Source organism: Protobothrops mucrosquamatus, unplaced genomic scaffold, assembly GCF_001527695.2.
Source record: "Protobothrops mucrosquamatus isolate PMUCROS unplaced genomic scaffold, P.Mucros_1.0 scaffold566, whole genome shotgun sequence".
Lineage (NCBI taxonomy): Eukaryota > Metazoa > Chordata > Lepidosauria > Squamata > Viperidae > Protobothrops > Protobothrops mucrosquamatus.
Window position 1 is genome coordinate 1,632,233 of NW_015386869.1, and position 14,795 is coordinate 1,647,027.

General features: G+C 36.6%; 1 protein-coding gene across 1 annotated transcript in view; it reads left to right on the forward strand.

Moving 5' to 3' along the window:
- TACC2 (transforming acidic coiled-coil containing protein 2) overlaps positions 1-14,795 on the forward strand; it is a 133,827-nt gene that overhangs the window by 83,040 nt on the left and 35,992 nt on the right. Inside the window, exons 6-8 of the mRNA XM_015817241.1 lie at positions 3,336-4,653; positions 12,334-12,394; positions 13,303-13,510. Coding sequence (XP_015672727.1) covers positions 3,336-4,653; positions 12,334-12,394; positions 13,303-13,510 — 1,587 coding nt within the window. The remainder of the gene's footprint in view (positions 1-3,335; positions 4,654-12,333; positions 12,395-13,302; positions 13,511-14,795) is intronic.

The following is a 14,795-nucleotide window of genomic DNA, read 5'->3' on the forward strand; positions in this document are numbered from 1 at the left end:
AGTCACAGAGCTCACTCTATCAAAATAAGATTAAACAGTGAAAAGAAAGCATGGAGGGCTTGAATGATCTACTGCCAGTTTGTAACTTAGATGCAATTTGGTCTTAAACAAAGCCCCTATATAAAAAAAATAAAAAGTTGACACTCTAACATTGTTTTTTACAAAGAAAATTGGGATCCATAAAATTAGATACATCATTTATCTTAATGTTCTGTGCAAGATAAATCATTGGCCTAGTATCAGGCTGGAAAATGTTGATGTAGAGCAGTGGTTCTCAACCTTTTTAATGCCGCGACCCCAACCTGTCGTAAGTGGAGGACTAAACCGGTCGTACGTCGAGGACTAAACCGGTCGTAAGTCGAGGACTAAACCGGTCGTAAGTCGAGGACTTTCCCTGCCCGGGAGCGCCGTGCATGTGTGGTTCCGCCCCCTGCGCCGTCCGAGGCGTAGCTGGCAAGCGGCAGAGACGGAGCAGGCCGACCACCAGCTGTCCCAGCCCAAGGGAGGTAAGGCACCCGCCGAAAAAGGGGAAAAAAATGGCGGACAAAAAAAATGGCGGACAGCCTTGCTTGGAGACCCCCGTGAAATGGTCGATCGACCCCAAATGGGGTCCCAACCCACAGGTTGAGAACCACTGATGTAGAGGGATAAGTCTAGCTAATAATGACACCACATGGAGTGAAAAGAAAGCTGGATGGATAATGTTACATGAGATAAAATATGAGTAAAATAAAGCAAATGCCAAATCAGAATTTGAAATGGCATTGTTGGCATAAGGAGAAGAGGTTAGTATTATTCAAGAAGAATTCATTTTAGCTCTGGAATTTGTTTTATAGGAATTACAAACTATGTGAAAATTGGAAATAGTATATTAAATAAATCCAAACCCAAATAATTGCATGTAAAATGATAGCATATCATCATAGTTTTGTCCAATACACCAAGTTGCATTGTCTTATCAGCATGGCAACATTAGGTAAGCTAATCATAACGTTAAGCCAATTAACCTCAATGGAAGATACTGCCAAGTAGAAGATTGCAGCCAAAGATTGTGATCTGATCAGTGTGCAAAAGTGAGCTCTTTACATGAAAAGTGCACAGCAGCTCAGCTGGCAAGAGCAGTTGTAATTAAAGTCAGACAATAAAAATAAATCCATACCCCCAGAGAGCATGTAGGTTGTCAAAAGGCCATGCTTTTTGGTGTTTTTCCTTTTTGGAGGTATAGGAATGGTTTTTCATTTTTGGAGGTATAGGGATCTGTCTGACATTATGAATCTTGAAACAGGTTCTCAGGATAGTTTTTGGAAGCTTTTAAGAAGAGACTGGACAGCCATTTGTCCAAAATGGTATAGGGTTACCTGCCTGAGCAGGGGATTGGACTTGATGACTTCCAAGGTCCCTTCCAACGTTGTTACTACTACTACTACTACTACTACTACTACTACTACTACTACTACTACTACTATTATTATTATTATTTTAGTATTTTATTCATTGTAATTTTGAAATCATTTATATAATAGGATGACTTAATGAATGATAAAGTCTGGGCATGCATGCAGAGGAAAGTATGTTTCTGCCCCCCCCCCGACCCAAATTTTGGATTCTCCCTTGCACTTTTGTTCTGTCATTGGGATAAATATTCAATGGATAATTTTATAAATATGGTTAACGTGCTGAAAACCAGAGATTTGTAGATGTAATTCTCCCTCTGCAGAATATGGGTATATCTTTTTGGGGCCCTGTGCTTAGATGCTTGCATGACAGTAAAGGAAACCCTTCATATTCAGAAAAACATTTAATATATTGTGAATGTGCATCCCATTTACCATGAATGTAATGAAGCAATTTTAGATATTGTATCAGTTAGCTACATAAAGCTTTCTTTCTTTTTTAAATAGCATGTAAAAGGCTTATGATTAAATCACCAAATTTTGCAATCATTTTCCATCAAAACAAAGTAGGCTTAATGTTAAAACTGTAGCTCTAGCTCAAATAATTGTCTACTGGAACAATGAAATAAATTGTGAATATGCTTTTGGCTTTGTTCTTGAGAGACACTTTATGGGATCACATGACTAGTACAATAATTACCAGGAGAAAATGACAAATCGTCTATTGAAAACATCAATACTGACAGCCTGTAGTAATGCTGTAAATTATTTGCACTTTGATTCTTTACTATTGGTGCCTTATTTTTTTCTGTTGGAAGTATAATAAGAATGTAATTGCTTAGCCCAAGTGTGGTATATTAATTTAAATTTAAATTAATCAATTTGGTATTCTGGTAGGGCAGTCATGTTCAAATGAAATCACCATTTCCACTCAATAACCCTATTTAGTATCTTAGAATTTAGAATGGTCAGATTTATTTTAAGGGATGGCATAATAAAATTGCAGTTACTGCACTAAGGTAGTAAATGTGTTTATAATTTTTGAGATGGACCATGGCTGCCAGTTTCTACAAGAAGTAAATTATTTTAACCCAGTAGCTACCTTGGAAAGTTAAAAAAGAAACTACAAACTCCATCCTTTTCATGCATGTGACATCACAACATATGTAGAAAAGGAGAAGGCTTTGCACTGTAATGCTACAACATAGCTTTCACTGTTTTGCAAGAAGATATCAGATAAATCTCAATCACTCTCTGAAAGCTTGTCTCTGCATTTTCAGCCAAAATCTGCTAACAGAGTGTTAGGGCTTAATAGGTTGAAAGACAATGCTACAGACTGTGTGTCTATCAGTGAAAATGATTGCTTGTTCCTTTCTTGAGTTCTTAGCAGGCCTCTCCTGCCTCGTATAAAAATCCTATAGTAGTTTAAAGTTCAGATAAGGTCAAATATATGCAGCTTCTTTCATATTAGCAACACATTTCCTGTATGGTAATTCAATTTGCTCTCAATACTGATTTTCACTTTATAGAGATTTCTTGATAGCATTCTGTTGACTTGCACAATTATAAAATATTTTTCTGATCTACAGTTGTAATAAAAGATTTTGTTTGTATTATAAAATATAATTATCCATATTATATATTTAAAGTAAATGATCCAAAATAAAATCTATTCGAAATTACTTTTGGAAAAAGAAAAAATAATTCACTTCTTGCTTATTTTTTGTTTATCCTGTGGGTTTTCTGATTTGAATGCTTATCTTGAAAAAGATGAAAAAAAGAGAGGAGGATGAGAAAAAGAAATATTTAGGATTAAAGGAACTGATCATTTTAAAAGGAAAGTATCCTTAATTATACGGTGCATAAACTACTTTCCTTTCTCTAGTTATTCTAGATTCGACATTCCTAAATGCTGATAACTTTTGCCTTTGCTTTTTATAGGTTTTTCTTCTGAAACAGTAACAGTAGCTGATGTACCTCATTGTGAACCAGTTGAAGAAACTCCATTGCCCCCTCTATCCCACTCACTTTCTACAGTTTTTGATGAAGACAAGCCAATTGCTAGCAGTGGAACTTACAACCTAGACTTTGATAGCATTGAAGTTGTAGATTCCTTACAAGCTGTGGATCCAAGCTCCCTGGACACAAAGAGTCAAGATTCCAAGTCACATGTTAGAAGAAAATCCACAGATTCTGTTCCAGTCTCTAGATCTACATTATCTCGTTCCCTCAGTTTGCAAGCTGGAGAATTTGATGGAGCCTCTTTTCCTGGGACCAACGAGACAGCAGGTTCTGCAACAGATACTTTTAGTACCGGTTCAAGCAGTGCTTCTAGTACTCTTAAGCGCACAAAAAAATCTAGGCCAGCTTCCTTAAAGAAAAAACAGTTAGCAAAAAAATCCTTGGATGTTTCTCCAGTAAAAGAACCAGGGATATCAGATTTCAAGCAAGATTCTGCGGCCTCAAGTGACGAAAAAGTTTCTGAAGAGACTTTGGAGCCCACTGAACCTGAGTGTACCAACCAACAATACCAAAGTACTGTTAATAAAGACGAGGCCATTCCTGAACTAGAGTCATTGAGTCTGTTTGATCCAAATAACTTGGAAGATATCCCTGTATCAGGAGATAGCAAAGTACAGAACTCTCCACTTGCCAACAAGAAAACTGTATCTCTTACCACAACACCAGAAGCTGTGGAGGTGACACCATCAGACACTGGGGGACAAGAAGATTCTCCAGTGAAAGGCTTAGCAGTAAGATTGGAATTTGATTATTCTGAGGAAAAAGGCAGTGGTGAGGAACAGACGGAGAGTCCTCTTCTGCCCAAAAAAGTGGGCAAAAAACCTGGGGCCAAAATGCCCCTCAGGAGGCCAAAGACTAAAAAGACTGGAGAGAAACTTGACAATACTCCCACAAGCCCAACCAAGATTCCTTCGGAACCCAATGAGATTCCTGTCTCCAAGGGCTCTTATACTTTTGATATTGACAAATGGGATGACCCCAACTTCAATCCTTTCTCTCCCACTTGCAAAATGCAAGAATCTCCAAAACTTCCTCAGCAAACCACCACAACGTACAGTTTTGATCCAGACATCTCTGAGGATTCTCTTGATCCATTCAAATCTTCCACAAAAGTTTCCAGCTCTCCCACACAATCTCCAGCATCCTTTGAGATCTCAGCTAACGTCAATGAAATTAATGGATCAGAAGGAGATGGCCTAAATAAACCGGCAAAAAAGAAGAAGACGCCACTCAAGACGTAAGTCAACACATAGAAAAGTATGTGTGCAGTACTCTAAAACATTTCTCTGACAAATCTTTGCAACCTCTCTTACGTTTTTGTGTTGGCACTATATTTGTTGTATACGTTTGCTGTAGTACATCCTACCCAACTGAATTTTAATGCCAGAATAATCATATTATTGTAGCTGGAATTAAGGTATTTTCCTTTTTGGCTCTGAGGTGCACTAGAAGCTCAAACCTTTTTTAATTCTCAGCATTTGGAAAGTAAGCTTTAATTTTGCTGAATGTATGATGTGCCTTTTGCTTCAGAGTTTAAGAATCTTGCTGATCCCTAGGATGAGAGATTTAAAACATTTGGCAAAAAAAAATTTCTGTTACAAGAATTGAGGAGCAATCTGGCCCTCATTTTAAACAGAATGTATTTTGGAAAATGTAGGGTTTCTTAATGGCATTCCATCATGACATGAAAAAGTCTTCAGGGTTGTTTTTTTAACATTAAATGTAAATATACTCTATAATACAACTGATTAGTTTAATTCAGTCAAATAATAACAAACTCTGGTCAGGATTAAGAGGCTACTCTGCAAAGTGTTTATTATAAGGTTATAGTTTATACAGAGTTCAAAATGACAGAAGCTATTCACATGCTTAAAAGATAGTCTTTAGAGTATTTTATAGTGGCTAGTTTACCAACAAGCCACACATGCTACTGAAGTGAGTTTCATTTCTTTGTGTGTATGTGAGGGAAAGAGTTGGGCAACTAAATAAATCTGTTTAATAAATAAATGTAAAATAAATATTTTTATTTTCTTAAAATAGGGACTGGATCTGGGGAAGGGGTTAGAGGATAGCTGCCAATAAGTTTCCTTTCAACTGTACAGCTATGTTGATTTATTAATGAGCTGTAAAGCCATATTTTGTCTTCTTACCATTAAAATTGGTTGTGAGAATGGGGAATTAGATAGCATATACCTTACAAATTGTATTGCTTGCTATGAATTTCAGCCACAGTTAACCCTGCATTTCTTGTATGTGGTAATTCACCAATAAGCAAATACTTCCAGTAGATAAAACTAATAATTTCCAATTGCTGTGTATTCTTGAAAACTATATTGCTTAACTTTTCCACAAAAGATCTGTTCATTTTTATTTTTATTTAAAGGCTAATCTATACAGATAGTCCTTGGCGTGTGACCACAATTGAGCCCAAAATTTGTGTTGCTAAATGAGACAGTGGTTAAGTGAGTTTTGCCCCATTTTAAGACCTTTCTTGCCACAGTTGTTAAGTAAATCACTGCAGTTGTTAAGTTAGTAACACGGTTGTTAAGTGAGTTTGGCTCCCCATTGACTTTGCTTGTTAGAAGGTCACAAAAGGTGATCACATGACCCTGGGACACTGCAGTCATCATAAATATGAATCAGTTGCCAAGCATCTCAATTTTGGTCACATGACCTTGGGAATAGTGCAACAGGTGTAAGTGTGAAAAATGGTCATGTCACTTTTTCCGTGCCGTTGTAACTTCAAAAAGTCACTAAACGAACTGTTGTAAGTTCAGAACTACCTATATTGGACTAGATATTTATGCTCATAGTTTGGGGTGACATGGGGGTGATACTTTATTTGTTGTTAATTAATCTAATAAGGTGTAAGTCACCTCTGACAGAGAGCCAATTTGGTGTAGTGTTTAAGGAAACAGGCTAGAAACCAGAAAGCCATTTGAGTTCTAGTCCTGGATTAGGTACAAAGCCAGCTGGGTGACCCTGGGCCAGTTACTCTCAGGTCTAGGAAGCTGGCAATGGCAAACCTGTTCTAAAATCTTGCCAAAAAACTGGAAGGAAATTGTTCAGGCAGTTGAGTCAATACAGATTTGAAATTGTGAATTTACACACCTCTGTGTATTCTGTGATGTTTTCAAAATGTCATACTGATTTCCTTAAGCATGATTTTCCAAAACACAAATGCGCATAGTTTTTACTTGAAAATATTGTTATTGTGTAGAGCTTTAGATTGTTTCTAAAAAATATACATTGTAAATGTTTATTTGGATTGATTCTGATTAATGTAAAGTAGTATTAGTAGATACTAACCATGAGCAGTAATTTGGTTGTAACTTAGCACACATTCACAGCTGAAACATAAACTCTGAAGTAAATAAAACATACTCTGATATACTCATGTCACCTAGATTCAAGAGTATAATGGCGTAGTAGTTAGAATGCAATATTGCAAGGCTAACTCTGCCCACTGCTGGGAGTTCGATCCTGACCGGCTCAAGGTTGACTCAGCTGTCCATCCTTCTGAGATCAGTAAAATGAGGACCCAGATTGTCGGGGACAATATGCTGACTCTTGTAAACCACTTATAGAGTGCTGTAAAGCACTATGAAGCAGTATATAAATCTTAAGTGCTACTGCTATTTCTATACTTAATAAAAAAATTATTAGTTTTACTTCCAGGTAAAAATAAATGAGAATTTTAAACAAATAACCAGATACATTGGATATCTGGAAATAAATATAAATCCAACTTTCAAATTATGGGTTAACAGTGGAACAATAAAACAGGATTATCAAATTGGGCATACCTAGTGTTATTTTTATTTCCTTATTAATTTCTGATTATAGTGGTGTTTTGAAATGATTTTGTAGTATTCTGTTTACAGTTAGCTGCAGATGAATGTACTTAAATTCATGCAACAAATTAGCCATGAAATAATAAGCAATTAATTTTTATACTGTAGAATGAAATGTGATTATAAATCCCTGAATAACATCAGTGAGCCCTCAAATAGGATTCAGCACTGAAGCATTTAAAAATATTTTTATGTTGTTAAAAATGAAAATATAAAATCAAAACAAATTAACTTTTGTTTTACTTGGATAGACTCATAAACAGGAAGCAAAGCTGCTCACACCTATTCTTTTTGAATATACAATTTAATCCAATATGCTGGACTTGTCACTAGATTCTGCAAGAAAAACTTGAAGCTATGCTGTCTAAAATATTTAACACTTATTCATTTATAAATATGAAATAACATTTAAAATAATTTAAATCCCATATAGAGCTAACCCAGAATTTACTTGAGCAGAAAAAAATTCTTTAGTTGTTGGTATTAAGACTCTATTTATTTGGGGGGTATGTAAAATTGATCTCGTTGAAATGAAGAATGTAAAAATTCACTGTAAGTTTTTAAAAATGCTTCCTAAGGCAGGGGAAGGTTCTTCTTCTCTTGTTTATGTATTTCATTAATATATATTTCCCCATTTTCCATCACCACTCCAAGACAATGAAGATGGATTCCTGTTTAGTTACATCAAGGATGTGACCTCATATACCTTAGTTCAGTATTTTCAAACTTAGGAACTTTAAGATGCATAGGCTTTGACTCCCAGAATTCCCCAAGCACCATGATCTCTCTGGCAGGAGAAAAATTGGGAATATCCATCTTGTCTTCCTTGGCCTCTCAGTAGCTTTTCAGTTCCATTGATTGTAGTATTCTTCTGGACCAGCTTATGAGTTGGGGAAGAAGGATATGATGCTATAATGCAGGGATCCCCAACCCCCAGTCTGTGGACCAGTACTGGGCCACGTCATGCCAGCAATGGTCCACACAAACAAGTAAAGCCCCATCCGCGGGATGTAGGCAGCACACAAAATCATGCACTCTCCTGTCCACGGAAAAACCTCTCTCCATGGAACCGGTCCCTGGTGCCCAAAAGGTTGGGGATCTCTGCTATAGTGGCTCTTCTTTCCCCAGTGCCAGGCAATGTTGGCAGGAAGAGGGAGATATGGCCTGCCAAAGAATTGTCTCAATCCTCTCCCCAAGTCCTGTTTAACTTATACATACAACCTTTGGGTAAGGTTATATATTAGACTATGGGAAAAGAACTCAATCTTAGTAAGGCTGACTGGTTTTAGGTTGAAGATTCCTCCCCTGGGATCTGTGGCTCCTTCTGGACTGATGACTTCTCTTCAAACAGTAGGTGGTAGTTGCGACTAGGAGAACCTATGCATAATTTCACCGTATGTCCCTATTGTACCCTTTCCTGTATTTCCTGTAGTCCAGAGTTCCTGAAAGCAAAGAAGAGTGTGGAGCTTGGAATCTTTGATATGCAGGAAGAAATGGAAGGCGGACTCCTGCCTACCCACCCACCCACCCACCCACCCAGAAATTCACAGAGTATATCTAATAGTTATGCTGGTAGTTTCTTTAGTCGGTCAACATTTTTGTCTATAGGCAAATACAGTAAAGAAACTACAGATAGTCCTTGACCACAAAAGAGCCCTCCCAATCTTTGTTGCTAGGCGATACATTTGTAAAATGAATTTTGCCCCATTTTACGATCTTTCCTGCCACATTTGTTCAGTGAATTAAATCAGTACAGTTGTTAAATTAGTGACACGGTTGTTAAGTGGCTTCTCCATTGACTTTGCTTGTCAGAAGCTCACAAAAGGTGATCACATGACCTGGGACATCCCAATTGTCATAAATATGAGTCAGTTCATAACTGTCTGAATTTTGATCATGTGACCATGGGGATGCTGCAATAGTTGTAAGTGTGAAAACAGTCATAACTCACTCTGAATGGTCACTAAACAGTTTTAAGTTGAAGACTATCTGTACTCAGAAGTAACTCCACATGTTGCTCTTGACTCATGAATACTCTCCTTCCTGAGATTTGTTTTGCCCAGAGCCTACTAGAATTTTGTAAAGGGACTGGGTGGTTCAGTTGCCTATCAATGTGATTTATGTTATTATTTTTAAGCATCTTATATTTTTGTGTGTCGGCCTTTTAATCCTATTTTTGCCACTCATAATTGTGATATGGGTGGCTATATAAACCATTATAATAAACTAATGAACATTTCTGTCCAATATTTAGAGACATGTCCGTTTTTTAAAAAACAACAAAAATATGGGTGATTTTTTTTTTCTGCAACGTAATAAATGGAATTTCTCTTTTGTGTCAGTGAGTTCCTTCTGTCTTGTCTCTCTCTCTCTTTTGTCTTACTTGTCTTAGGATGGTTGAAGATGTGATGTCTGTATGTTCTTTGTTGTAAGTAACTTTTAACCCTAAGCATACCTGTTATCAGCAGAAATGCCTCATGTTTTTTTTCTGTCTACATGGTTTATGTATTGTTTTGTCTTGTTTCAGTTTGTTTAGTTGATTATTTGTACAAGGTTGTTTTCAGTGATATCCAGCAATGTAGGTCATGATGCCTATATTCAATAAGAATTATTTGGACTTGTATCAAGATTATTTTGAGTGGGGAAGAAAAGGCTGATCAGTACATAAAGTTGACCAAAACTATTTCTTGATCAATCTATCATCCGTCTGTCCGTCCGTCCGTCTATCTAATATTCTCCAGCTGAAGTATATGTTATTTGGAACGCCAACGTGCTTGGCAGATTATATCTTTGCAATTAAGCCTTCAGGAGGTATTTTCCATTCTCACTTTCCATATCGTTCTCCATGCCTGCTTGAGTGGCGTGCATGCATCCTACAGTCTGGTTCCCAGGAGATGAAGCATGAAGCCATAACAGCCCATTTCTCTTCTGGTTATACAGTTAACATGAGTTTGGGAACTTTTCACAGTATTGTAGACAAAAACAACTATTTTCCTTCAATATACACTTATTAATGCAATGTAGCCATATTGTAATTTATTTTCTAAATAAGATATGTCTAGCCATTAGGTTTCTCAATGTGTTTCAACAATTGGTTAAAATACAGGTAGTCTTTGATTGCTTAGTGAGCAATCAAATTTCTGACAACATCTATCTGGGGGGTACTTATGACCTGAAGTTCTATGGTCAGGCTCCCCTGCAGCTTTGTGACTGCACTACGTACTCAGTAGCTGGCCACACTTATGGCCATTAGCAACATCCCGTGGTCACATGACTGCATTTTACAGCAGTTTGGCTGAAAACTGGCATTTACTTGCAGTTTTCAGCAATACTGTGCCCTTCGTGAACTAATGGTTCACTTAACAACCAAGGTTTTGCTTAACCACTGTAAATTCATTCAATAACCATGGTGATTTTCTTAACAACCATTGCAAAAAAGGGTTGTAGAATTGGAATGGGCATGTGACCGATTTGTTTTATGACTATCATGAGTTATGACCATGATAGATGGGCTCCATTGTGGATGTAATTCAAGGACTACCTGTATTGATATAATTTATATAAGTCAACTCATTTTTGCTTTAGCTCCTTTATTTGTTTTTTGCCATTTCAGAAATTAATTGAGACATAGCTATTATATTTGAAAATCTTACTGGCAATTGCTTCCCACCAACATATAATATACCGTAACTTTTAATTAAGTCTATTTCACTCTTTTTGTTTCTGATACAAACAATTTTTTTCTTTAAGATCTCTCCACAATATATAGTTCTTTTTACACCTGCAGTTTGAATCTGTCTTAGAAGTCCCCAAGTAGTCTGGAATGATAGCCATTTTGGAAATATTGAGAGCATATGATGGCACAGTCACATAATGACTTCCATGGGAAAGTTGTTTATTCACACAATGGCTACCCAATTTCCAAAATGAACGTTGCCGAAGATGCTCAGGATATTTCTTGCTACCTTTAATTGATTTTTGTTCTTTCTTTGAACCCTTGAGCTTATTTTCCAAGCAAACAATGCATTATGGCAATCTATCATTTTTATTTTCTAAAATAATCTAATCTGGAGTCATACTTGGAAATACATTTTTAAAGGCCTGGGTATTCTTTCAACATGCCAGTTTCCTCTGTAATTTTCAAAATTATGATCATTGCTATCATCAGTGCCATCATAATTTTTTTCAAAAAGTTGAGTTAGGGAAATGCGATCAGCAAGAAATCCTTATATGCTTTGGCCTCCAGTCCCCTAATCATCTTTGTTGCTCTTCTCTGTACTCTTTCTAGAGTCTCAACATCTTTTGGCGTGAATATCCTATTCAAATATTTTAAGGCTTTTGGAATATAAATATTTATAGTATAACCTGCAGAAAACAAAAAGGATAAGTATACCAGCAAATCATACATGCTTAGTGTAAGATTTAATAAATTCTCAGGCAATATTGCTAGCTGTAAAATGCACTCCTGCAGGTTGCAATAGTTAGGAGATAAGATCAAGACTTGAACCCTTGTCCCATATCTGCCTTGCTCAAATTGTGTGGTCTTGTTCACCGGTATTTTGCATGCATTTTGTTCATTTGTCATTTGTTTGGCAATTGAAATAGGATACCTGAGATGATAGTTTGATAGATAAAACCGAAGACATTTTCACAACACTTACATAGCAGTGATATCCTGGTAGCTCTCAGGGCAATCCTGATCAAGATTCCTATTTACTGAATTATGTTATGTTGGCCATTCTCCAGTAGCACTGTAACCATTTTGTTGTTTTCAACGGTAAAATATTTCATTGTCTGGAGTGATTTTTTAAACCTTAGTACAAAACTCAGATTAATTTAATTCTTGTAATTCTTGTAATTTATGCTTGATATTTTTTAATTTGGCAGTAACTGAGTCTAAGAGTGCATGATGAGCAAAGGACATATAGCATGCTCTTCTTTGGGTTTTTTTATGCTAAGTTTCTGAAACAGGCAGTCTTCATCATAATATATTCATTAGCTGTTTCTTGTTATGTCATTTTTCTTGGCCTGGCCATACTCAAGAGTTTCCATTTTCTTTCCAGTGACACATTTAGAGTGAAAAAGTCACCAAAAAGATCTCCACTGTCTGATGCACCTCCACAGGTAAGAGGCTTTAAGAAGTACTTTTTAAAATACTTCTTTTTTTAAAGGTATATTCAATTGTACCTTAATTAATTGTACCTTAATTAATTATCTACTTTCTCAAATTTTGCAAAAAAAAAAAAAAAAAGGAGGCAGCTCAGATGACTAGATTGGAAATCATCTTCCCACAGTTAATATTATAGAGCCAGCACACTAAGGAGAAAATAATTAATCACGACAGAAAAGGAAGTATCAAATGGGCAAGCATCAAGTAAATGTTAGATCACATTCAATTAATGTTTAGGAAGAATTGAAAATTAGCCTTTTTTTAAGAAATGTTAAAATTCTCCAAGCCTTCATTGAAATTTGAAACTGATCTTATTTCTTTTTTTGTTGACCACACAATTAATTGTGGCTGCATGTGGCGCAATCTATACTATCATGAGAGGGGATAATTTTTGGTGCTATAGTAATATTTATCTAGAATGATGGGTGAATTCCAAGGCTCAGTCTTATTCTGGGGTTATAAAGAATAAACCAATATGTATTTGTTAAAATTTTACAGTAAAATCTTTGTGCAAATAAACTAATCATTAGGGTACCAGAACTAATAATTTAATCAGTCATTAGATCTATACTAATTATGCCAGTAATTTTCAGATCTCTGAAATAGATCAAATGTCATCCTTCTATAACTTTAAAATAAAGATTTCAAGATCCTATTTTGAATTAGAATAACTTGCATAGCATGAAAAAGAATTCCAAAACCCAAGCGGACGAATAAAGTGGTTCTTTCTCCTGCAACTACAACCATTTACATTTAGTCAAACTATTAAGAAGAAAGCAAAAGAGAGCTGGATCCATGGAAGAAGAATATTGCCTCTTTTTTTGTAGCATAATAGTTTTTTTAACCTTTATTTTCTTCTTAGGAATCTATGGCACTGCCTTGTACTGAAACGCCCTCTGTTGTGTCCACTGTGGTTCATGCAACAGACGAAGAAAAGCTGGCATCATCTGTGGGTAATCAGAAATGGACTTGTATGACAGTGGATCTTGATTCTGATAAGCAGGATTATCCTCAGCCATCAGATCTGTCAACATTTGTAAATGAAACAAAGTTCAGCTCTCCTACAGAAGGTAAACTGGGAAAAGAAGACAAAAATATTGCTTTATTTATTTGAGGAAGGAAATGTTGGCCCAGAATAATGAGAAACAAAGGATATCACTGCTATCAGTAGTATACTTACTACTCCACTTAGACATTCTAATATATTTAGCTTTATCTTGATTGTATTGAAAACATTGTTTTGTGCCAAGATTCCTTAAAAACGGTCCAAACATTTTGTGAAATCAGTAGTTAATTCTGATTGCCATAAGTGGAGATAGTACTACATGTTACATTTCTATACACTATTACATCCTTGTGGAGTGCCCACATTCAAATTCTACTTTTGATCTTATTGCTACATTAAATGGCCCTGCTGTTGATAAAACCCTAGTACAGTGGTTCTCAACCTTTTTAATGCCGCAACCCCCAACCGGTCGTAAGTCGAGGACTAAACCGGTCGTAAGTCGAGGGCTAAACCGGTCATAAGTCGAGGACTACCCAACTGGTCGTAAGTCAAGGACTTTCCCTGCCTGGGAGCACAGCGCATGCATGGTTCCTCCCCCTGTGCCGGCCGAGGCGTAGCTGGCAAGCGGCAGAGACGGAGCAGGCCGACCACCAGCTGGCCCAGCTCAAGGGAGGTAAGGCACCCACCAGAAAAGGGGGAAAAATGGCGGACAGCCTTGCTTGGCAACCCCCATGAAATGGTCGATCGACCCCAAATGGGGTCGCGACCCATAGGTTGAGAACCGCTGCCCTAGTAAGTGCCATTTGTCAGAAACAATTAAAGAACTGTTCCAGCAGGAAAGAAAGGAAAAGCAACCTGCCCTCATGTACTTCATGTACAGTAAGGATCGGTTTGCTTTATTTACGGGACGGGCAAGGCAGCTAAACATGTAATATTCCCTCTTCACAATTGAACTGCATGATTTATATTGAATATGTAGAGCTTATTTCTTAACCTGGGATGAAGTTGTGTCTGATGTTGTCCCAACTCATTACAAAGATCAGGTTGGAAAAGGGTGGTATTCAGAAGGTTGGAAATATCTTTTACCTTTGGGTTACCACCCACTCAGTATATTCATTGTAATGGGCATATAATCAAGAGAGGCTTTAGCTAAGCATGAATAGAGGTACTTCTCAATATTTATTGTTTTAGTGATACTTATATTGTAATTATTATAATAAATAAATCAATTCAGAACTTTTATCCTTCACCACATCTCATTGTCAACAAATGCTGTCTTCATGCAGCATTGTGCATTTAACTAGCAATGATGCTAATTTGATTTATTTATCAAATCATCATCCACTCAT